Consider the following 21330-nt stretch of genomic DNA (forward strand, 5'->3'; position numbering starts at 1 on the left):
CCAATGCACACGGGCCCTTGGAATTTTAATTATCCGCCGTTCTTTCACGCGAAACGGTTCCAGCAGTAACGGGGGATCCCGACGGGTTTGTCCCAGGTTTGATTCCTCGGGACCTCTCGCCCCATTCAGGAAAATCAGAGCCCTGCCTGACGAACGCTCCTCACATGTTTAGCACCCTCGAATCTCAGTTCCAAACCGTAGTAATTTCTACTTATCATTTCGCTTAATTCAAAAATATGCCTCCAGAGAGAATCGAACTCTCGACCCCCAGTTTACTAGACTGGTGCTCTAACCACTGAGCTATGGAGGCGCCTGTCCCACTGCGGTTTGGGCGGAATACTTCATATCAGACTCAGAGAGTTGGGGAGTGATAAGGTGGACGTTGCGGAGGCGAAAAGACAGGTTCCACCGAGATTTGAACTCGGATCGCAGGATTCAGAGTCCTGAGTGCTAACCATTACACCATGGAACCGTTGATACGCATGTGTTTCCGTGCACGCTGCTTTTTACAGACGTTGTAAGTACGGCAGTGGAGTAGAAACATTGAAAAAGAGACGACGAGGATGAGATTCGAACTCACGCGGGCAGAGCCCATTGGATTAGCAGTCCAACGCCTTAACCACTCGGCCACCTCGTCTTGCGGCTGGCGGACGGTGGGGGACCGATCCAATGGTGGGAGGGCCGTGGCCGTGAGCCGCTCGGCTTCGGGCAGCTTCGGCGCGGCATCGGCACCGAGTCGGCAACTTCGGCAGTCGGGAGCAGAGGCGCCCGCGCACGCGCAGCCACAGCGCGCTGCCCCCCCCCCCTCCATTTTCCCTCCTCCCCTGCCTTCTGTCCTCGCGGAACCACGAACTGCGATCTGCGAACCACGAACATCCAATACTTCAGTGCGTAGTAAAAAGCAGTAGAAAGTGTAAAGACGGGCTGAGTGAGCGAGGAGGACGCCGCAGATGAAACAGTTCGATGCGAGAATCGAATCGTGTCGAGACGAGACGGGGAAAAGGACGAGAGCGCCTCATTCAGCGGCCGGACAATACATTCATTTGGTGTCCAGATTAAATTACGAATTAATGATGCTGGCAAAAGAAAGAGGTTCGATTCCATTTGCACTCCAGAAAATATCGATGAGACGGAAAAATTCTGTAGCAGTACGGGTTTCTTTGCGAGCTGAGTACCATTGTGTTGAGCTTCGCACCAACCGACAATCAAGGACTGTCAAAAAAGAAAACGCGATGGAAACTAACAACTTCTGGGGCGTACAGCTCCCGCTCGTCCCCTGAGGCAACGAGCCGACGAGGACGCACGGACGCAGGCGTGGATGGGGAATGACCGAGGCGGCCGAATGTCCGAATGGGGAGCGAAGGGAAAGGGGAAGGGGCGGGAGGGGGGGGAGTGCGCGTTCCTTGGCCGCCGAGGTGCGCTGTGCGAGGCTGCGAGGCACGCCGCGGCCTGCACCATGCGCCGCCGAGAGGGTAAATCGAGAACACTCACTGCCCTGCAGGCTGATTCCGAAGAATCCCTTGTCGCTCTGTCTCTGTGGCACTCATGGGGCGTTCTTCAGGGGTACTAGAGAGACAAAGCGACAAAATGACTCTGAATCGCTCGGCCGTGCAAAGGTAGCCGTCACCGCCATTCACTGTGCAGGCAGGGCATGGTGTGCGCCCGGCCCCGAGGCCAAGCCTGTGCTCTTTCTGCTGCCCTTCCTGGGCGCCCTCGTCGTGGGGCACGTCTTGGACAACGGCCCGACGCACGCCGCGACGCGCACCGCGACGCACGCCGCGGCCACCCACGCCCACCACGCCGTCAACACCTCCCCCGCCTTGCCACGTACGTGTGCCGACATGGTGCCTCGCTGCGGCGCGCTGCGGTCCCTAGGCGTACCGAGCAAGCACAGCGCAATCACCCGCAGTCCCAGGCAGTGTATTGCGCGTGTGTTACGGTGTTGCAGCGCTTGGCATGAGGATTGTCAACGGCGACTCCGTGGACATAGTGGACTACCCGTTTCAAGTGAGTACCCCTCGGCCACGCAGGGCGGCACGGCACGGTGACGGCCAGTGGGTGAGGGCCGTGAGGGCCGCGAGGAACTGAACCTGTTGCTCGCAGGCATCCATCGAGATGAGGGGCCACCACATCTGCGGCGCGGCCATCATCGCCAAGAACTGGGTCGTGTCGGCAAAGCACTGCTTCTCGTGAGTCCACGTCCGATGTGCGGCGTGCCTGGGGCACGCCTGGGGCACGCCTGGGGCTTGAAGCTTGATCGCGGCTAATGCACCTTGCCCTGCATGTTCTCTCTACAGCGCGCCCGGGGCCGCGGACGCCAGCGCGTACCGCGTGCGCGTGGGGTCCACGCAGCGACAGTACGGCGGCAGCCTGCACCCCGTGGACCGCATCGTGATGTACCCCTCGGACGCCATCGTGGACTACGACGTGGCCGTGCTGCACGTGGCCGCCCCCTTCACGTACGGCCAGACTGTGAGCAGCATCGAGCTCGCCGCGCCGAGCGACGCCGTGCCGCCGGCCAAGCGCAAGGTGCAGGTCACTGGGTACGGCGCCATCGCCGAGGTGCGTGTGTCCGAGTACGCGTCTGGTGGCGGTAGGTCCGAGGCGGGGTGACTGCCGGCTTGCTTTACGGACTCCATTTTGTGTTCCGACCCTGAGGCCCCGAACTCCAGACTGTCGCCGCGCTTGCTAAAGGCGGACCTCACCACTGTCGAGCATAAGGACTGCAGGGATTTCTTCAAGGAGGTAAACACCCTGCAAACACAACAATCGTCTGACAGGGTTCGAGTTTTTGATTCCATGGGAGAGGGGGAGGGGGGCAATTTAGCACCGTCGCGGGGGGGGGGGCCTTGGTTCAGTGCCGGATCGCTGCCAATGTAGAAGGACCTTAGCAGGACATGCAACAAAGGGGATGTCGAATTGGCAATTGACTTTTCTTTTTACAGCGCGTGCCCATCACCGTGCGCATGATCTGTGCTAGCAGCAACCGGCAAGACGCGTGCCAGGTCCGTAGAGTGGAGGCTAGAGACGGGAGGGTCTCTAGTGGAGGCAATTGAGCGGGGATACCCCGCGCCAGAGTGACTTTCCCAGCCAAGCTGCGAGCACTGCGTGCGTGTGGGGCATTGTCTCCCTCCACTGCGAACAACACGAATCTCTCGACCTCACAGGCTTTTACGGGAGAACTCAGAGTGGGTGACTGGGAAACGCGAAAAGACCCTTACTTTTCCTGCTGTTTCACCTTCCCTACTATCTTGTCGGGAGATGGGTCTGATCCCCACTAGGACTGAAGTGTGTTTTACTTTATTTTTCACGCTGGTCGAGAAAGATCTCAACCCGTCAATACCCCACGCACGCACGATTTCCTTGGATTTCCCCGAGTGAGGTTAATAAGGAACCCTCTCGCGCGGGGTATCGTCCGTCTCTCTTTTCCCCTCTTATGGTGTTGTAATTTACTGCTTGCAGGGCGATAGTGGAGGACCACTCAGCGAGAATTTATCTGGCTCTTGGAAATTAGTAGGAATTGTGTCATTTGGGTTGGGCTGTGGACGGAAAGGCCACCCAGGAATCTACGCAAATATTGCAAACCATGATATCCGGAATTTCATCAAAAGTGTCACAAATGTTTAGGGTGCAGCAGTAAGAAGAAAAATACACAAAATTGGATCTGTTTGTCTGTGGTACAATTTATTTAATGTATAAAATTGCTCAAAACATTACAAAATATTGTAATTAGATAAAAAGGAGGATATTAAACTAAGATACTAAAAAGGGCATACATCCTGCTTACAAAAAACAATATCACATGTGTTACACAGGGTACTTCCCTCAAAACTTAACATAGCACTAAGACTATTACAATAATTTAAGTAAGTCAGTACGCTTAGTAATGTAAGTAGAGATGAAACCAGAAACAGAACACTTATCAGTAAGAAAAGCAAAAGTTTTGTCCTTGCAGCTACAGTAGAAATGAATTTATCCCAGCCAAAGCTACACTGAGCTTATTTGTTGTTCAATGACTAATTGGGCCCTCTAGTTAAAGCTGAAACAATGAACTGTCAAAACAAATTACAGAATTTGTACAACATCAAGAGGTAAGAACCTCTTATCACAAAAAAACAATAAAAAATAAAGAGATAATTCTTAACATATCAAAATAAAGGAAGTTAATTTTACCAACACTTAAAGGTACACTTACAATCCAAATTTACAATTTGAACCCAAAATAGAAATTAAAATGGTAACATTAATTTTAAGACAGGCTTACGTAGGACAGTCTAATTATTTCAGTTCAGCAAGTCTATCAATAAAAACAAACAGGTTGGTCAAGATACTAGGAGTAGCTACACAAATTTTTAGAAACTACTGTATCACACAAAGAAGGTCTACTTTGGGTTTTTGCCATTAGATACTGAAAAATATTTTCTTTTGGTACAGGATAACAGCAATAACAACCCAGATGGTGGTTCCACATAAATTCATTGCAAGGTATTCTCCATGAGTACCATAAATAGCCTTCCAGCTCCAAGGAAACATATTCCGAGTAATTTCATGACCCACATACAGCAATATAGAGTTCATACCTGAAATAAAAATTTGTGTATAAGTACTAAAAGTAATACTTCCATACCAGAACCTTGTTTTATTTTCAACTTTATTAATACCTACCAGCATGATTAAATGGAAATCCTGACCACCAGTTTTTGTGGTCTATCATAAAGTACAAGATGGCAAAAACCAAATTTGCAAATCCTCCAGTCAACAAAACAAAAGACAGAGAAAATAGATTCTTGTTAATGGGAATGTGACCAGTGTCCTTGAAGGAGAAGCCGCAAAGCATTCCACCCACCATGGCCTTTAATAATGAAAGAACAATTAATTGAGCAAAAATGTAAGACAGTTAGTTTACTGAGAAAATTCCTCATCATTATAACTTACAGTCACAAATCCAAAAGCAATCCATCGAGAAATACGAGACTTTGAGGAGTCATAACATAGCAATACTCTGCTGGCATGAACCCCAAGATGAACTAGAAATGCAGCAGTCAATGTTCCCAGAAGACCTAAAAGCAAACAATGTGCTAAAATAATAGTAAAGCTTGCAATGAAAATAAAAAATGAATGAGACCTACCTTCAGGATCATAGGGCTGGATGGTTTGATATATTTTTTTACAAGTCGGATGTTTGTACATGTGATTGGGTTGTAGGATCAATCGATCAAGATAGCCAGCTGCTCCACCTGTGCAATTCATGTACTTCCCATGATCATGCATTCCTCCCGGGCCCAAGTATCCAGGGCCGCAGTCAGGCACATCAACCAGAAACGTGATCATCATCCATGCACCGGCAAAACCCAGTGCGAATATCCATTGAACCCAACCATCTAAGATGTCCAAGAGCAAACCATACTGAAATTCACAAGAAGAAAAGAAAATGAACTTTGAAGAGTTAGAGCGACTTCAAATACATGGTAAAACTTCCGATCCCAATATCTCGTTTTGTGTTCAAAAGTAAAACAAAAACTTTACCTCTGAGGGTCCTTGCAAATTCATAAAAATGGTTTCGACAGAAGCTATAATGAAGTAGCTGACCCCCAGCCTCTGGAGCACTCCACCATACCGGAAATTAGAAAGATCATTGTGGAGGTGTCCAAAGGAATTCAACAGAAGGCCCAGGGCAATAAGCATCAGAGATCTGCGTAGTGCAGTGAGCCACACTGAATATCGAGAGCGGTCACTTCTAAGTTGTGATCTCAATGACAGGACTAGGGACATTCCCATTACCCATAAGAACCTACAAAATAATAATAAAAACAAAGTTATTCTGGATAGTACAGTCAACCTGATTCAAGGTAATTGTTTTCTTACTAACCATGGAAATATAACATCAGCAATCGTCATGCCATTCCAAGGAGTGTGCCGAAAAATGCGGTATTGTCCTCCTCCATAATTAACAAAGATCATCATAGCTATGCAAATCCTGAGAGTACAGAATATGATTATGATTATAACAATTGTTGCAAACTGCTGAGCATAAATAACAATTAGTTTTAACTACTCACCCCCGAAAGGTATCCAAAGACTGTATGCGTGTGTTTATCTGTCTTCTATTGTTTCCCAAACGGGAGCCGGTATTAGGAGAATTTTCTCTTGACTCTGGTGGGCCTAAATCCTGTGAATAATAAATACATAAAAATAAATCCTTCCACTTCTGAAGGCAAAGTCTTGGCAAATTACCTGTTTCACAATAGTCCCAAATGAAACAAGATCTGAATTCCATTCAGAGACCTTGCCTAAAATCTTAATGCTGATCTATTACAGACACAATCAGCCTACAGTACTCCGTGCTACATTCAGTGTCAATACCCATCAAAAGTACTAAGCAAGAAATACTCACATTTTCAAGCTCAGTAAATGCAACATTTAAGAGCCAAGCTCTGGCAGACCATTCATGCTGGTAGACACATTTTGCTACACACATTAAGATAGCAGCGATGACATACACAAAAAAAGCTACTGTAATGGCTGTGAACAAGGAACAGAATTTTATCCTCGGTAGGAAAGTCCTCAAAGAACAGAGTATTTCATTAAATCTATTTAACCACCGTAATCACATAAACTTACGTAAGTAGAAATGGGTAGAAGGCGGTTTTATTGTCCAAACACTCGTACAGCTTCCGCTGGTAATGTTCCAGCCATAGATACCATATTCATCAAATTTTTCAGTTGTGCTAAACCAAATATAATATAATTTATTGAGTATAAATAATATTTATGATAGGAGTACCATGAAGGGAATTTGAATCCTACTTGCAGTAGTGTTGGTCTTTTCCTATAGTGAAGTAGAAGAAACTACGGATTGCAGTGTCGGTAAGGAATGCGGCAGTCCCATTGGCCGGAATGGTGGCCCAGAGCTCACCGTCGCACTAAATAATAAAACTAATAAGACAAACATTCAAAACTCCAAGATGCTCAGCCAGAATAAGGTGTTTGAAACGACATTGGTTTGATATAGAATCGATGGATTTTTCATCGATTCGCCGTCGAATCAACATTGTTTTGAACATCTCATTCTGGCTGGGATAACTGCAATAAAATTATATACACACCCCAGAACACTCTACATATTGGTGCCATAAGTCTACTCTGTTTGGTATTGATGAATACACCTCAAGACATGCTTGATCCAGTTGAAGATTGTGGGGACAGGGTTGTCCCCAAAAAGTGGTGTTCAACATTGTTCATACACCGCTGAAAGGAAGAAAATAAATAAGATGAGTCACAGGAGCCTAACCAAAAGATTCAGAACAGATTTAGATTAAAAATGTTTCCATAAAAAAAATGTGAGAAGCAAATTTAATTTTAAAAATGGATTCCAGATGTTTAATTTTGTCATTCCAAGGGATGAATGACAAAAGCGGTGTGCAGAGCAAACAAGCAACTTCTCTTTCACTCCTTTGGTGTATACAAGATCATGCTCCGAAAGCCCAGAAACAAGGAGAAAACAATTTGAATGTTCAAACTGCTATAAGATAGAGTACCTTCAAAAAGTTTACCGTCAGACACAAAGCTTATCCTGTACAGTCAAATTTCAACATTTAAAATAAAACGGAAAAAAAGTGGTGCTGAGTTGAGGAGATGACCGGGAGGAGGTACGGGGGGATGGGGAAGGGAGGGATGGGGCACTTCCGCCCACTACTTGCACGATATTAATTTCTCATAGTTGTGAGCACAGCAGTATGAGAAATCCAAAGTCATATGTTTTGCTGTTGCTGTTTTCTGCTTGCTGTTCTGTGATTCCAGCTTGATTACACTTAAACTTAAGGCTGGCAAGTTGCTACATTTTCCTGTAGCAACTATGGCCTACAATTTCTCTCAGAACATTTGGAAAAATGTATGTTACCCGTATATTTTTGTCTAGTTTTACTGACTTCCATTTGAACGCTTGGGGCTTTCTGCTGTAAGTGAGGTTAGCACTCACGGTTTACTTTGATTTTTGTGTTATACAGGCTCTTTTAAGTTCGAACCATGGTGCGTGGGCATTACATCGAACCATTTCCACTACACCGGTGCGTAATAGAGTGTCGGTAGGACGGTACAAACCCTTGGAGGGACGGAAGCAGTTACTCACATACGATCAAGCCATCAAACCCCATGAACTTGCTCACAAGAAAAGTTGGAACACTTGGAATACAAGTATGTACCCTATTGCCTAATACTCTTTCTTGTTTTGAATGCTTCATTTCACTCCTGTATGTATTCTTTTCATTCAGGTACTCTTGAAGGAGGAAGACGTTCCCAGCTCACCACCATTGAGGACATGTTCATTCGACGCTTTATACATGGAGCTTGGTTTTGCCATATTAAGGGCCAACAGATCATTATTAAACGCCAACACAACATAATTCGTATAGCCTTTTGTTTGCCTAAGAAATTGCCTCCCCAGTCAGTTTATTTCATAACTGGGTTCTGTGAACGATTATTGAGTATATGGCTACATTGTCCTGTTAAACTTGAGATTCAAGCAGTAGAGAATTATGAAGGCTATGTAAAGATAGTGTAAGAATGAAACTCAATTAAAGGTTTTGATGTCAGTACAATTTATTAATAATAAATATATTCATATAAATATGGTTTAAATTAATGTTATTGTTTATTGTCTGCGCTGAGGTCCCAGTAGTCCATGCTGTGAGTGCTCCATTTGCTTTTGTAAAAAGGCCCCAGGATTTTTGCATTCTTCACGGTCTGAGCTTTGCGGCCAGTCACAAGTCTGACCGTCATTATTCCAAACCAAGTCTGATTCGCAGGTGAATTCCACATGTTCTCCATAAAGGCATCGATAGTACTGAAAAAGTAAAACAATTACATATTATGTTTTAAACGCCAATTCCACAGCTTTGACAGTAGAAAACCAACAAAATAAGTAATTGTTCTGTCAACATAATTCTGTTTAAAGCAATTACCTTGTGGCAATTCTTGTGAGGCAAAAAGTCGCCTTCTTTGCATTTCTCTGACGGAATCTCATTTGATGCCTCTGTTGTAGTTGTTGCTGATGCTACAGTACTTTCAGTCGTTGAAGGATCATCCATTGGGCTGACAGTACTGGGTGGAGTTGAAGTGGACTGGGTTGTGGATGAAGTGGTGGTGGAAGCTGTTGTTGGAGCTGCAGTGGTGGTCGTTGTTGAGGTTGATGAAGGCTTTGGTTTTGGGCTTGTTGGCACTGAAGATGGGGTGCTTGGAGGCCGAGCCCATTCAGGCTGCCACAATGAGAAAAAAATGATTACTGGTGTTGCAATAGTAGCTTAAATCACTTTTGTATTATTAACCCATGTTAACTCACTCGGGGGGTAGTTGATATAGTTGGAGTAGGAACAATGTAGTCCTTCATGTTACGATGTAAGATTTTAATCAGTGGGTTCTTTTCCCCACAGACGCCACGGAAATCGTCCATGTCTATGGCCCAGTTCATGGCCCCTGCATATCCCTTGGATTTGATCCAATCCATCTTTATCTGAACGCTGCGTTCGTTTTCGTAACCAACCCATTGTGTTCCTTTAAAAAGATTTATTTTGAATAATTAATTTGCTTTGTACTGTTTGCGGTCTCTGGTTCTCACCCTCAAATCAGTTACTCACCCTTGTAGGCATATGGACACTTTCCAATGTCATCCCATTTCTCTGTCCAGTTACCCTCTTTGTCTTTCAACTCCAAGCAAATCTGGAAAGGGGGGGGGGGGCATTTACAATGTTTCAGAAACAATTCGTTTGAAGGCTGAGAGTCATGAAGAAGGTCACAACCTCGTAGTACTACGTGTTACTACCTCGTAGTAGGCCAGGAAGCCCTTGGCGTTGGTGTATTTGCCGGGCGCGCCACCGCCCGCCTCCTTGTTGATGTAGGTGCCCAGCTTGTAGTCCGTGTTGCCCTGCGACAACGTGAACGAGCGGCCGTAGAAGGGGATGCCCACGACCAGCTTGTCGGGCGGGCAGCCGTAGTCGACCCACAGCTGCACTCCGTCGTTCTGCAGACAGAGACAACAAGAACAAGGACCGCCTCTCGTCAGTCTCTCCGAAAAGGTCCAGCCACGTTCCGTTTACGCATTTTGGTCGTGGCCGGCCGGCGTATGCCGGGGCGTATGCCCACTGCTTACCACGTTGAGCGTCTCGTACGCCCACTGGTCGTGCGGCCGCTTGTACAGCGCACTGTGCACGTCGGCGAATCCTGCCCAGTTGCCTCGCAGGTCGTAGGACATGACGTGGATCGCGTCCAGCTCCCTGGAAGCGGAAGGAAGCGGACGGGTGAGCTGGTGGCTGGGAGAGGGAAGTACCGGCTGTTCGAGCCCCTAGCGCCTGCGGGCTAGGCAACCCTTCCGTCACGTCATCGTGTTCTTCGCGACGCTTATCATCGCACATATGGCTGCAGCTTGCCGTTAAAGGGTAACGGCGTGAGAAGGGGCGGTGCCATGGCACGGGGAGCGTGCTACTCGAACCAAACTCACTCGCATAGCTCTGGCACGTGGTAGCCCTCGTTGAGACGGAACTTGGCGATGGGTACGGCCATTGTGATCTCCCAGCGTCTCCCGAAGGCGCGGCGAAGCTCCTGCACGAAGTAGAGGAACACGTCCTTGTCCGAGTAGGAGCCGCCCCGGTCTGCCGCCCCGGGGTACTCCCAGTCCAGGTCGAAGCCATCGAAGTCGTATTTCTGCATGAAGTCTGTCGACACAAGCGCCGGTGGTTATCCAGGCCTTTACGAACTGCTCATTCGGTCCATCGCGCGCTCGTCGCTGTCTCTCTCGCGTGCCTTTACGGGTCACCCCATGAGTGCGAGAGGGACCGACTGATGACAGCGTTGACAGCGACGAGGGGAATCAATCGGCTTGCTGCTTTGACTGGCCGTGACTCACCCACGACGCTGCTGATGAAGGTGTCCCTCCTGTCCTTGCTGTGCACCAGCGCAGAGTACTTGCGGCCCCCTTCGCCCCAGCCTCCCACGGCCAGCTGCGTCTTCAGCCCCGGGTACTTCTTCTTGAGGTTCGTGAAGTTGCGGAAGCCGCTGTTCTCGACGTCATTCTGAAGGGCGCGGAGAAAGGGCATGGCAGTGACTGCAGTGACGGACAAAGGCACAAAGGTGGAAAGGAGCTGGTTGCACGCGGCGCACCGCACGTACCTCGGGGTCCAGGACGAGCACCTCCCACGTGACGTTGGACACGCCGATGAAGGAGTAGATGACGTGCGTGCACAGCTCCGCGGGCATGTCGTCGATGCCGTAGGAGCCGATGCCCGGCCGGTAGACGGCCCAGTTGCTGAAGTAGCACACCACCCTGGCGGGCTTGTCGGCGCCGGCCAGGCCTGCAACCAGGACGACCAGGACGGTCATGACCACTCCGACTAGCACTGCCGTGCACTGCGCGACGAGGACTCACCCGCCAAGAGGAAGAGGGCGGGCACGAGGCCGGCTAGGAGCAGCGCCGCTAGCGGCCGGGCCATGTTGGACAGCGTCTGTCCTCGCGGGTTGAGCACGGGGGTGCCTGCCGACTTCTTGTGGGGACACTTCGCGCAGGCTTGCAGTGCAGGGTGCCGCTCTCGTGGCCGGAGGCGGACTGGACTGGCACTGGTGCTGCTACCCGGTACCCGGTACCCCCGCAGTCCAGCCCCGTTAGCAGCGCAGAGCGTCGCCGGGACGCCCCCTCCCCCTCCCCCTTCCCGTGCCCCTGACGTGCCCCCGGCCCCTCGCCGCGCGGGAAGCTCTGGAATCGCGCTGGTGGGGCAGGGGCGTTGACAAGGAGATCCCCCATACCGCTCTGCCAAAACCTCCCGGGACCTCTTTCTCTTTCTCCTTCTCTTTCGCAAACGTATAAATAAAGCCAGCGAAGGTTCGAACCGTGAAGCCGAAGCCAGGTCAAGCCGGCGGCCATCCTGGCGCACCGTTAGGATTTATTTTCGCCACCGGTGCCCGCGCCCGGAGGCATTAAATCCGATTAAATCGGCTTGCCGGAGTTCCGCCTTCGCCTTCGCCCTCACACGGAGTATTTTTCGCTTGATTCTTCTGTAAGGTGGGTCGTCCTGGTCGGATGGTGAAAAGCGGGCTTCCAGCTGCTGCTTCCCGCTCAAGGCTCGGCAGGAATTTCTCTTTATCGTCATGACCCGTGGCCTGCGCCAGCGCGCGCGCCGCGCGCCGCGGCTGCCGTGACGACGACACCGATTATCACGACCAGGAGGGCTCTCCTCTCGGCCGCGGCGACTCGGACACCCGCGGGGAAGTCCAGAAGAGGCGCTGGGTGCAGGGCTCGCTGCAGGGCTCGCTGCAGGGCGGACCAGGCGGACCCAGTCTGCCCAGTCCCACCGGGAATCGGGCATTGCTCTGCTGGAACGGTGCATGCCGTTGTGGGGCACCGCGGCACCGCGCACACACTCGTCCCTCCCCTCCTCTCTCTTTGGCCCAGCACCGTGGCGGGGCGTGGACATGCGACGAGAGCCGTCCCGTCTTCCGATGTCCGGACCCCGCACTCCGCGCCGCCCCGCGCCCAGCACGCTTGCCAAAAGTCCGCCGCGAAACCGCGATGCACCGCGGGGCCCTCTATCTCCACGCCCCTGGGACTTGCGGGGCTGATTCCGAAAACCACCTTCGACGCTCTGTCTCTCTCGCTCCCATGGGGCGTTGCGTACACGTGCGAGAGAGTCGATGACGATACGCTGTGCGGAATGAGTGTGCGTGGGTCCCTGGGAGGCTCGGTCGGGTTGTCACCGTTGTCAGCGCACCGGTCCACGCAGTCCGCCGCAGTCGCCGGCGAGGCGGCCGAGTAGTCCGGCAAGTGGGCCAAGTGGGTCACTCCACTCCGTCCACTCCACTGGCGGCAAGGCGGCGCATCTCTTTGGCGCACTAATGGCGCGGTCGCGTCGTAAAGGAGCGGACAGCGACAAGACGCGCGCCGATTGGCGGAACCAGGTCGTCTCGTCGCCCGCCATCGCCATCTCGCTGCGACGCGCACCTTTCTCCTCTCGAGTTTGGCGATTTTGGATCCGTGTCGTCGCCGCGAGGGGCAAGTACCCCGTTTGGCGACAGTCTCCTCTCCTCCCCGCCTCGTCTGCCGCGTCCTGTTTTGTTTCCCTTTCGGCCTTTCCCACGCGGTCGGTTTGATGTTTCGAGAGCATCGGCGCGGGCGGCGAGCTGCGGGACTTCCCTCACGCGCTTCGGAATCGGTTCTGAGACGCGCGGGGCTGCATGTCCGCGGAACGCGAACGGCCTCTGCTCACGTCCTCGCGTCGCAAAGCAACAAAGCGAGCGCTAGAAATGCGCCTCACGGCTGCGGAAGGGCCTGCGGCCCGTGCGGTGCGCGTGTTGGACGAGGGCCAGGCGGGAAGCGTGAACAGCGTGAACCCGGCCCCGGCAGGCACGGTATATGCGCTGCGCACACTGGGTTTCGGAAATGTCGCTGCCACCTGCCACTCAGAAGCTACGCAAAAGGAAGCATAGCACATGGTACCTATCGTCTGCTTCAACTGCCCCACCACCCTTTTCCCCCGTTTCTGGACCCGCCAAAGAGGTGGGCAACTAGCACTACCATTAGCTGTAGGTAGGCAAAATGCGAGGCAAACCCTACTCCACCACTGTGTAAAAGCTCATTTTTGAGGGATGATGAGGAAAGTAAAAAGCGAAATCAGATCTAAATGTTCATGAATTCATTTTCTTTTATTATATGGTGAATGCAAAAATCAAAATAATTTCCCAGTCCATGGCTCAGGCTTCTGAAGGCATTTTACCATCAACTCCAAAATATTCTTTAAATATATATCCACAGTTGTGATTTTCCAAAAACTTGAAAAATTCCCCCATATCCATGTGGCGTTCATCTTTACACTTGTTGAAGGATTGTTCTTCAAACGAAGAAAAAGATTGTACCAAGCAATCTTCTTCCTTCTTTAGCATAATTTTTTTCCAATTCATACTTCGTATCTGAAATTTATAGAATATAACATTAGGTACTATAAAAATAGCAGTAAGTGTCAGATGATGTAACAGCTGTTTTGGAGGTTTACCTTTCTCCAAACTTCATCACAATCCTCTTTTAACCCTTCTACACAAATTATCCCTGGTCGCCCTGGTAATATAAAACCAGTGCAACAATGTTGAGCCGCAAAGCCTAATATATCTCGTCGTTTGTTTTTGCTATAAATGTGGTGAGAATATATCCACAGGCGTACAACCTTATCAGCTTCAGCTTTGTGATCTTTGAGATTATCTTTATCTTCAAGTAGGTGAAACCGATGAGCATTCTCTTGAAGCCATGAAACAGCAGAATAAATGCACATTTCACCTCTCTCTAACTGGGTCACAAAAATGTGTAGCTCTTTGTTGATTAATGCTTGTTGATGTTTATCTAATGATTCACTTCGCACAAAAATTTCGGGCTCGACCATTGGGTAGTCGGAGGGCAATGTAACACTCACTTCCATCTTTATCTGCAACAGTTCGAGTTTTTCATTAATTAGCTAGAATTTTAGGACTATACTAGCCGCATGACATATGTTACCTCCACATCGAGGTTAATTGTAAAAGACACAAAAGGCGAAATCGCTTGAGTTGAATCAAAATCAGTCGTTGATTTCAGTCCGTCCAACAGTGCCGGATCCAGGCGCAACTCGCCGGGGCTGAACATGGACTGTAACATTTCAAGTTCCGAAATTTGAATAGAAATAGCGGTCATTTCGCTTGTTGAGCTGTCCTGTCCGGTGCTGTTCGTTTTGCTTCTGCTGGTGAACCACAACATAAACATCAGTACGAGAAACTTGAATCAACAAAAAAAGACAAAAATTATTTATTTGGCAAAAACCAAATTTCAAATAGAATTAACCAAAAATATAAAATGTAGAAAATTGTTCAATTTCAACCTTTAAAGTGACGTTTAAATTTATTTAAAAGTATTTGCCAGCTCAACTTAGGGTTTGTGCAGTTGTCAGTTACTGTTCAGCTAGCAGAAGGCAGGTGTCGTCAGCTGGCGCTGCTGTCAGTGGTTGTGGGTGGTTCGAGGGTGGGGTTATATTGACTCCGCCGACGAAAACAGTTTCTGGTCAAACAAGCCGGAATGGGAGATGCGTGTCAGCTAATCCGTATCTGTCGAAACCTAACGCGCTGTTAGCGGCGTTTGTCACCCATTGTGCCACGTATTGGAAGCTGTGCACGTCCAATCAAATGTAATCATTATTTTGACTTGTGGACTTTGGCCTAACTAACTTGGACTGTTGAAATCATTTCTTTTCCCCCTGTTGCTCCAATTTTGTACCGACCGATTGAATAAAGCTGATGCTATCTTTGTGTTCCAGATGGAGATTCGATGCGCTGTGCAGCCTTACGCCTGGGGAAAGCTGGGGCACAACAGTGAAGTGGCTTCGCTGCAGGAATGTGCCCATCCTGATTTCTGCATAGAAGAAACTAAACCTTATGCTGAGCTTTGGATGGGAGCTCATACAAGTGCTCCATCTCTGATTAAGGTTCTGTTCTAAAGAATGCTCTTCAAAAGAAAATATAGGCAGCTGTGGTGTAAGATAGTATTATTGGGATAGTCTGGTCGTTTTGTTTCAGGGGTCAAATGAAAAACTGAATGAATGGATTTCTAGGAATCCTGAAGTACTCGGAGAAAATGTCAGGGAAAAATTTGGTGATGAGCTTCCTTTTCTCTTCAAGGTTTTATCAGTTAACAAAGCTCTGTCCATTCAAGCTCATCCAAATAAGGTAAATTTCTATACTCAAAAGGGTTTGTAAAATTTTTATCTGGGCTGTTTTTTATTTTATTTGATTGTTTTTAAGGAGCATGCCGAGAAACTCCATTGCGAGCGACCTGATTTGTATAAAGATCCAAATCACAAGCCAGAACTGGCAATTGCGCTGACACCGTTTGAAGCGCTGTGTGGTTTTCGTCCAATTCAGCAAATAAAAGATTTCCTTGGCAGTAAGTCGCTTTTCAGTAAAGAAAAATATGTATTTCTCATACAGAACAATGTCTAGAAGGAAGAGTTAAATTTTTTCATGATTCCATTGCAGACATCCCGGAGCTTGGTGCTATTATTGGTGAAGCTGGGTCCAACTTGCAGACTAGTGATGAAGCAGGAATACAGACTGCTCTGAGACAGTGTTTCAAGGCTCTAATGACTTGCCCTGCTGAGAGTGTGCGTGCTCAGCTGTCTTCTCTTGTCGAAAGACATTCATCACTTGGTACGTTTTTTATTTACTTCTTCCTCTTATTTTGCATACATACTTACCAAAGTAAATTTTTATAATGTTGCTTTTTTTTTATAGATGAATCATCAAGGTCGTTAGAGCTGGCTGGTCTGGTATCAAGGCTAGCTTCGGAATTTCCCGGAGATGTTGGGTGCTTTTGTGTTTATTTTCTTAATTATCTGACTCTGAAGCCTGGAGAAGCTCTGTACTTAGGGCCTAATGAACCCCATGCGTATTTGTCTGGAGGTGAGAATCTGAAATATTTCCCTACCAAGATAAAGCAACGTGTCAGTGATATTTCTCTCCTTCTAGATTGCATTGAATGCATGGCATGTTCGGACAATGTCGTACGAGCTGGTCTCACCCCAAAATATATGGATGTAGACACACTGTGCCAAATGTTGACCTACCATTGTGAAGAGGCTGATAACAAGAAGTTTCTGCCCACACGTCTAGACTCTTACTCTCAATTATTTTCTCCCCCTGTGCCTGATTTTGCTGTAGCCAAGATTGAGGTTGGTTCTCATTGATATCCTCCATGTATTGTTAACAAGTTTGTTCATGATACTAATGCAAATCTTAACTTTGCAGATTCCAGGCGAAGTGGCTAACTACACTGTTGGACCCCGATCATCGGCAAGCATTATTCTGGCAGTGTCCGGTCAAGGATGCAGCCAACAAGACCTCCAAATTCGGAGGGGCTCTGTGATTTTTATTCCTGTCGGCCAAGAGCTCTCAATTTCTACCTATGGTTATAAGGATCCTCTCTTGCTCTTCCAAGCAATGGCCAATGTATAATGTTAAAGGTTTTATTGTAATTTATAATTGTTGTTTGCTGGTTCTTGGTTTTGAACAGATTCCTGCTCTTTTAAGATTTTTGTGCCAATTGGCAGGGATTGTTTTAACAAGAACCATTTAAATCTAGTTACTTTAAAATGATGGATTGGTAAAATCGGGTAGTTTGTCAGTTTTATTCGTTTCAAATTCAAAATAAACAAAAACATGAATTCAATTGGTAATTTGTTAAATGCTACGTATGAGGCACATTTTCTACCTTTACTTTCCTCTCGGCAACAACTTTCATATACTCCTCTTCGAGAACCAAGTTGCTCTGAAATTTATCATTTTTGCTTAAGTGTGGAAGAATTATGGCAATATACCCATCTGACTTAGGTTTCTCTACCAAAAGTTGTGGATTCTTCACTAAGTTCTCATTAATTTCTATGAGCTTCCCATGAACACAACTTTGAACTGAATACTTGAGGCCATCTTCACATTGAATTTCACACAAAATTGCTTCTGGTTTCAAACCCTGTGCTCCATGTTTACGCTTTCCCTGTACAATATTATTCAACCTATTGGTTTTGTCTCCAATTTGAAAGTTGATGGAAGAAATAGTTTTCTGAAAAGCAACCACAGGATGGGAAGGCGCTAATGTGACAACACATATTCTATTAGAATGAATAAGTACACAATGATCTTCATGAACTTTTGTGTCTGCATCTACGAGGTATTTAGCTTGAAAATACCTATCTGTGAATGATGGATAGACATCTAAAGCAGGCACATCAAAGCCAATCGGCTCAACGGTATTAGTCATAGTGCTTTGGTATGGTTACTGCCTTGGACCTAAGCCTTTGGAGCTCTTTCTGCAAAATAAATAACAGAATGGTTTACGTAACATAAAAATATGCACACGTACATGGACAGAAAATAGTGCAATTGGGGAGGTACATACTTGTTCGATAATGCACTTATTGAGTGATATGGAATGGCTATCACATGTACCAAGAAATCTCATAAACTTATTCTGAAATGCAAATTTATAAAATAAACAACTTATAAGAAACATTGCAGAAGCCTTAAAGCAGTACTCCAAAAAGTAAGAAATCTTTGTTTAATTATAGAATGTCAAGGGCTAAAAACTGTTGACGTACGCACATCAGAATTGCAAGTCGCCAAGGCTTTCATGAACTTTTCACACTCAGGTAAATTAAAATGAGACTTCAGAACTTCGTAACTTGGAGGCATGTTTAGGAGAAACGTAACCTCCAACTCCAACTTCGAATACAGCAACAACAACAACAGCATCAACCAACAATTTGGGTGTGCGAATATCTTGCGTTATCCGCACTACCGTGACGTCACAAATTTTGTTCTGCTTGGCAAGTTGCTGTTTACAACCCAAACCTTACACGTTCGTTCTAAAGCTTCGGTTGAATGATATTACGTGACGAAACTCTTATTGCCGACCGACTTTCAAAGCACTGTGGCGCTCCTCGTCACCAAGCGGAACCTTTCGCCATGTCTTATTTGTTTTTGATCTGTATTCTTTCTTGCTAAGAATGGAGGCGAACCCCATAAGTGTCATTTTAGTAAACAGTGATAGCAAAGGGGACCGGCTCTTGTTCCGATTCCCTTACGCTGCTGACTCCAGGCACACTGGGGAAAATTGTCAGCAAATTCGCCGTCGTAATCCCTATGCCGTGACTGTCACAGAAGACCTGTTGCAAACCCAACCTGCCCAAACGTCCAACATTCAGCAAGGACGATTAACTGGTTTTACTGATGAGGCAAGCATTTTGGACAGTTAGCGTACCACAAAAATTATTATGGCTTTTCTTACTCATCTAATTCATGAACTGCCACCAGGTACTGTCAACTCTTTTCGCTGTCAAACCAGAACTTTGTGAACGTAAGTTTGAGTTAAAAGTGAATGATGTCCGATTTGTCGGTCATCCTATACAGCTGCCTGCCACCAGCCAATCCAGGAGCTCACTCGGAGGTACGTCCTCATTCAGTTTTGACATACCTTTTGAATTTGTACAAGGTGCTCGACTAATGACTGTTATGTTCAGGTGCAAGTGGAAGCAAACCAGATACACCGTCTCACACCACATTAATTAACATGGTTTTCGCTCTACATGCAACTGCCAGTCACTCAATTGTTAAGTGCTACTATGATTTAAGCAAGAGGCTCGGGGTGGCTTTGCGACATGAAGAAAAGAGATGCTCATATGTAACACAAGAAACAAAAATAATGATAACAGCCCATGATGAGTTCTCAACAAGGTGAGTTTCTTGTAAAAGTTGATGATTCCTGAATACGCTTGTGCTTGATACTTTTTCATTGAAGATAAATTTTTTCAGGCAAAGTGAATGCAACATTTATGGTGCTGAGTCAGCTTTTGATTTGATACTCCACCGGAGTTCACTTGCGAAACAATTAAAGGGAGTATTTCAAGATCTCATTCAAACAGGTCTGATAAAACTGCGCATCAATAATTGGCTTCAAGTCAGCTTTTGTCTCCCACAAAAAGTTCACCAAGTTCATTTCCATCTTAAAAACTTCATAATTGAGCCAGAAGCCATTGATAGGTTTGCATTGTGATGCTTCTGGTTTTCTTTGTGTGCATTGCAGTTCAAATTTATTTGAAGTTGCCCTTTCCCGTAGGTGTCTTCAGAGCCTTCGACCATATCATGGACTTCTTCTTCTAGTGGAACCCTCCGAGCTATTAGAAAGTTTACCACCTGATGCGTCACCTGCTCTCGTACGTCTTGTTCAAATCCACTCTCCTCTAAAAAGTTTGCAGACCCTGTCAGCAGATGCTGATCTTACCTTGGCTCAGGTAATGTTTTCCACTTACAAAAGTATTTGAAGTTATCTTTCACTGTACATCTTTGAAAACCATTATTGTAATCTGTTGCAGGTTTTCCAACTTACAGGACATTTAGTGTACTGGGCTAAGGCTACTATAATTTACCCGCTCTGTGAGAGTAATGTGTATGTCATTGCTCCTGATGCACCAACTGATCTTGGTTCCCCTTTAGTAGAACGTTTTTCGGAGCAATTTCCTGGGTTATGCCTTTTTCAGGTGCTTTGCCAGCATATTAATTTAATGACTCATTTTCATTTATCACTAAAATTTATGATTGTTGCCTTAAGACTATCAATTTTTTTTTTGTTAGACAATGAGCGAGTTTTCCCAGCCCACTTCAATCGGTCAGAAAGTGAGTCCTTTACTGGGATCACAAGCCCTAACCCAGTTGATTCGCACTGTTGTGTGGATGCTACGCCACAGGCTTCTGCTTCAACTTCACACCTATGTGTATTTCATGGCTACCTCTCGTTGGCCCCATCAGGTGGGACTCACTGCAGCAACTAGAAAATAAAAATTCAACCACTATTTCCCAATTTCCTCAAATCTTTGCCTCCCATGTATTTTCAGGAGGGGTCTCTACCAGCAGGAGGTGAAGGAAGTTTTCATAGCACACCAGAGGAGCAGTTGAGCCTTGGTCCTACAGGAACTTGGAGTGCAGGGCATGCTAGGAGTGACAGTGATGCAAGCTCCATCAGTGATGACATTGCTGTACTTCGGGCAGAGAAACAGTTCCAACATCGGGGATCACACCATCATCAGTCTGCTGTTCTTAATAGCTTGAGCCCCAACCTTGGTATGTTTGAATTAATGTTCATTTAAGCACTTCAAAAATAATGCTAATAATTTTTTTAATTTCTATTTTTTGTAGATGACGGTTCAACTGATGGAGACAAGGGTAATGGTCTCATCCCTGAAGAACTCCTGGCTGATTTCAGTGAAGCAGAGCGGGTGTCAATTTTGAAGATCCCAGCTGCCACCAACTCAGATGACTTGGCTTTACTTGCCAAACTTTACCGGTCTGGCTACCTGCGAGGCCAACATCATTTAGAAGAAATTATGTATCTGGAAAATTTACGAAGATCCCAACTACTTCAGCTCCTTGACAAGTTCCGTGATGTGTTGGTTACATGTGAGACAGAAGACCCAGCAATTGCTATATTTTACTCCCACTCATGACCTTTTCTATAAGTCTTGGTACCTGCTACAATTGTGATATGATACACATTTCTACAAAATATATACGCGTTTTTAACAAATGTGTGTCAACTTTTCTGAACACCTGCCATTGTTGTGAAGCGCGGTGCAAGGACCCCAGTCTGGAGGGGGTGGGGGAGGGGAGTGGGCTTATGAAGCCCTTGATGGTCCGAAAGGAGGGCAGTTGCGGGTTGCGGGCCCAGCGCAGACACTGCACAGCACAGCACATGGGCGGATGGGAGACGCCGCGCCAGACCGGGGGCCG

The 21330-nt window shown here is 47.1% G+C and overlaps 8 protein-coding genes and 3 non-coding genes across 14 annotated transcripts; 4 read left to right on the top strand and 7 right to left on the bottom strand.

Moving 5' to 3' along the window:
* Window positions 1-237: 237 nt before the first annotated feature.
* Window positions 238-310, bottom strand: Trnat-agu. Its single transcript has one exon. It is a non-coding gene; the product is annotated as a tRNA-Thr (tRNA).
* A 90-nt stretch (window positions 311-400) lies between these two features.
* Trnaq-cug lies at window positions 401-472 on the bottom strand. Its single transcript has one exon. It is a non-coding gene; the product is annotated as a tRNA-Gln (tRNA).
* An 83-nt stretch (window positions 473-555) lies between these two features.
* Trnas-gcu lies at window positions 556-637 on the bottom strand. The gene has a single exon. It is a non-coding gene; the product is annotated as a tRNA-Ser (tRNA).
* A 773-nt stretch (window positions 638-1410) lies between these two features.
* Window positions 1411-3669, top strand: LOC117650599 (trypsin-1-like). 2 transcript variants are annotated; one of them, XM_034394130.1, is made up of 8 exons: window positions 1411-1472; window positions 1645-1827; window positions 1949-2007; window positions 2104-2189; window positions 2298-2562; window positions 2659-2745; window positions 2946-3005; window positions 3463-3669. In XM_034394130.1, the coding sequence occupies exons 1-8, from the start codon at window positions 1457-1459 to the stop codon at window positions 3625-3627; spliced, it is 921 nt and encodes a 306-aa protein (XP_034250021.1). In that variant the 5' UTR covers window positions 1411-1456; the 3' UTR covers window positions 3628-3669. The 2 variants fall into 2 exon arrangements, with proteins under 2 accessions (XP_034250021.1, XP_034250022.1); XM_034394131.1 differs by lacking the exon at window positions 2946-3005.
* On the bottom strand, window positions 3664-7689 carry LOC117650597 (heparan-alpha-glucosaminide N-acetyltransferase-like). Its single transcript, XM_034394127.1, has 12 exons — window positions 7539-7689; window positions 7107-7248; window positions 6808-6923; window positions 6622-6728; window positions 6395-6522; window positions 6060-6169; window positions 5870-5977; window positions 5527-5791; window positions 5130-5406; window positions 4936-5060; window positions 4666-4852; window positions 3664-4580 (listed from the first exon to the last, which is right to left on the bottom strand). Exons 2-12 carry the CDS (start codon window positions 7233-7235, stop codon window positions 4402-4404), a joined length of 1731 nt encoding a protein of 576 aa, XP_034250018.1. The 5' UTR covers window positions 7236-7248; window positions 7539-7689; the 3' UTR covers window positions 3664-4401.
* A 36-nt stretch (window positions 7690-7725) lies between these two features.
* Window positions 7726-8641, top strand: LOC117650600 (28S ribosomal protein S24, mitochondrial). The gene is made up of 3 exons (XM_034394132.1): window positions 7726-7891; window positions 8007-8193; window positions 8271-8641. The coding sequence occupies exons 1-3, from the start codon at window positions 7856-7858 to the stop codon at window positions 8558-8560; spliced, it is 513 nt and encodes a 170-aa protein (XP_034250023.1). The 5' UTR covers window positions 7726-7855; the 3' UTR covers window positions 8561-8641.
* Window positions 8574-11604, bottom strand: LOC117650598 (endochitinase). The gene is made up of 10 exons (XM_034394128.1): window positions 11417-11604; window positions 11161-11342; window positions 10898-11063; window positions 10493-10706; window positions 10145-10268; window positions 9818-10015; window positions 9633-9714; window positions 9338-9549; window positions 8961-9254; window positions 8574-8842 (listed from the first exon to the last, which is right to left on the bottom strand). The coding sequence occupies exons 1-10, from the start codon at window positions 11478-11480 to the stop codon at window positions 8651-8653; spliced, it is 1728 nt and encodes a 575-aa protein (XP_034250019.1). The 5' UTR covers window positions 11481-11604; the 3' UTR covers window positions 8574-8650.
* A 1412-nt stretch (window positions 11605-13016) lies between these two features.
* Window positions 13017-17221, top strand: LOC117650568 (mannose-6-phosphate isomerase). Of its 2 annotated transcripts, none has more exons than XM_034394087.1 (8): window positions 13017-13033; window positions 15315-15482; window positions 15574-15723; window positions 15799-15940; window positions 16033-16203; window positions 16288-16455; window positions 16522-16724; window positions 16801-17221. In XM_034394087.1, the coding sequence occupies exons 2-8, from the start codon at window positions 15315-15317 to the stop codon at window positions 17005-17007; spliced, it is 1209 nt and encodes a 402-aa protein (XP_034249978.1). In that variant the 5' UTR covers window positions 13017-13033; the 3' UTR covers window positions 17008-17221. The 2 variants fall into 2 exon arrangements, with proteins under 2 accessions (XP_034249978.1, XP_034249977.1); XM_034394086.1 differs by lacking the exon at window positions 13017-13033 and adding an exon at window positions 15004-15185.
* LOC117650569 (RWD domain-containing protein 2A) lies at window positions 13652-14783 on the bottom strand. The gene is made up of 3 exons (XM_034394088.1): window positions 14525-14783; window positions 14031-14453; window positions 13652-13947 (listed from the first exon to the last, which is right to left on the bottom strand). Exons 1-3 carry the CDS (start codon window positions 14765-14767, stop codon window positions 13732-13734), a joined length of 882 nt encoding a protein of 293 aa, XP_034249979.1. The 5' UTR covers window positions 14768-14783; the 3' UTR covers window positions 13652-13731.
* LOC117650570 (protein Abitram) lies at window positions 17162-18327 on the bottom strand. 2 transcript variants are annotated; one of them, XM_034394090.1, is made up of 3 exons: window positions 18147-18327; window positions 17948-18019; window positions 17162-17858 (listed from the first exon to the last, which is right to left on the bottom strand). In XM_034394090.1, exon 3 carries the CDS (start codon window positions 17807-17809, stop codon window positions 17240-17242), a length of 570 nt encoding a protein of 189 aa, XP_034249981.1. In that variant the 5' UTR covers window positions 17810-17858; window positions 17948-18019; window positions 18147-18327; the 3' UTR covers window positions 17162-17239. The 2 variants fall into 2 exon arrangements, with proteins under 2 accessions (XP_034249981.1, XP_034249980.1); XM_034394089.1 differs by having other exon boundaries at window positions 18151-18312.
* Window positions 18328-18378: 51 nt separating this feature from the next.
* Window positions 18379-21127, top strand: LOC117650567 (GATOR complex protein NPRL3). Its single transcript, XM_034394085.1, has 9 exons — window positions 18379-18782; window positions 18862-18994; window positions 19068-19281; window positions 19360-19587; window positions 19664-19838; window positions 19920-20084; window positions 20179-20352; window positions 20439-20664; window positions 20740-21127. Exons 1-9 carry the CDS (start codon window positions 18555-18557, stop codon window positions 21045-21047), a joined length of 1851 nt encoding a protein of 616 aa, XP_034249976.1. The 5' UTR covers window positions 18379-18554; the 3' UTR covers window positions 21048-21127.
* The last annotated feature ends 203 nt before the right edge of the window (window positions 21128-21330 follow it).

Source organism: Thrips palmi, unplaced genomic scaffold, assembly GCF_012932325.1.
Source record: "Thrips palmi isolate BJ-2018 unplaced genomic scaffold, TpBJ-2018v1 HiC_scaffold_5, whole genome shotgun sequence".
Taxonomy (NCBI): Eukaryota; Metazoa; Arthropoda; class Insecta; order Thysanoptera; family Thripidae; genus Thrips; species Thrips palmi.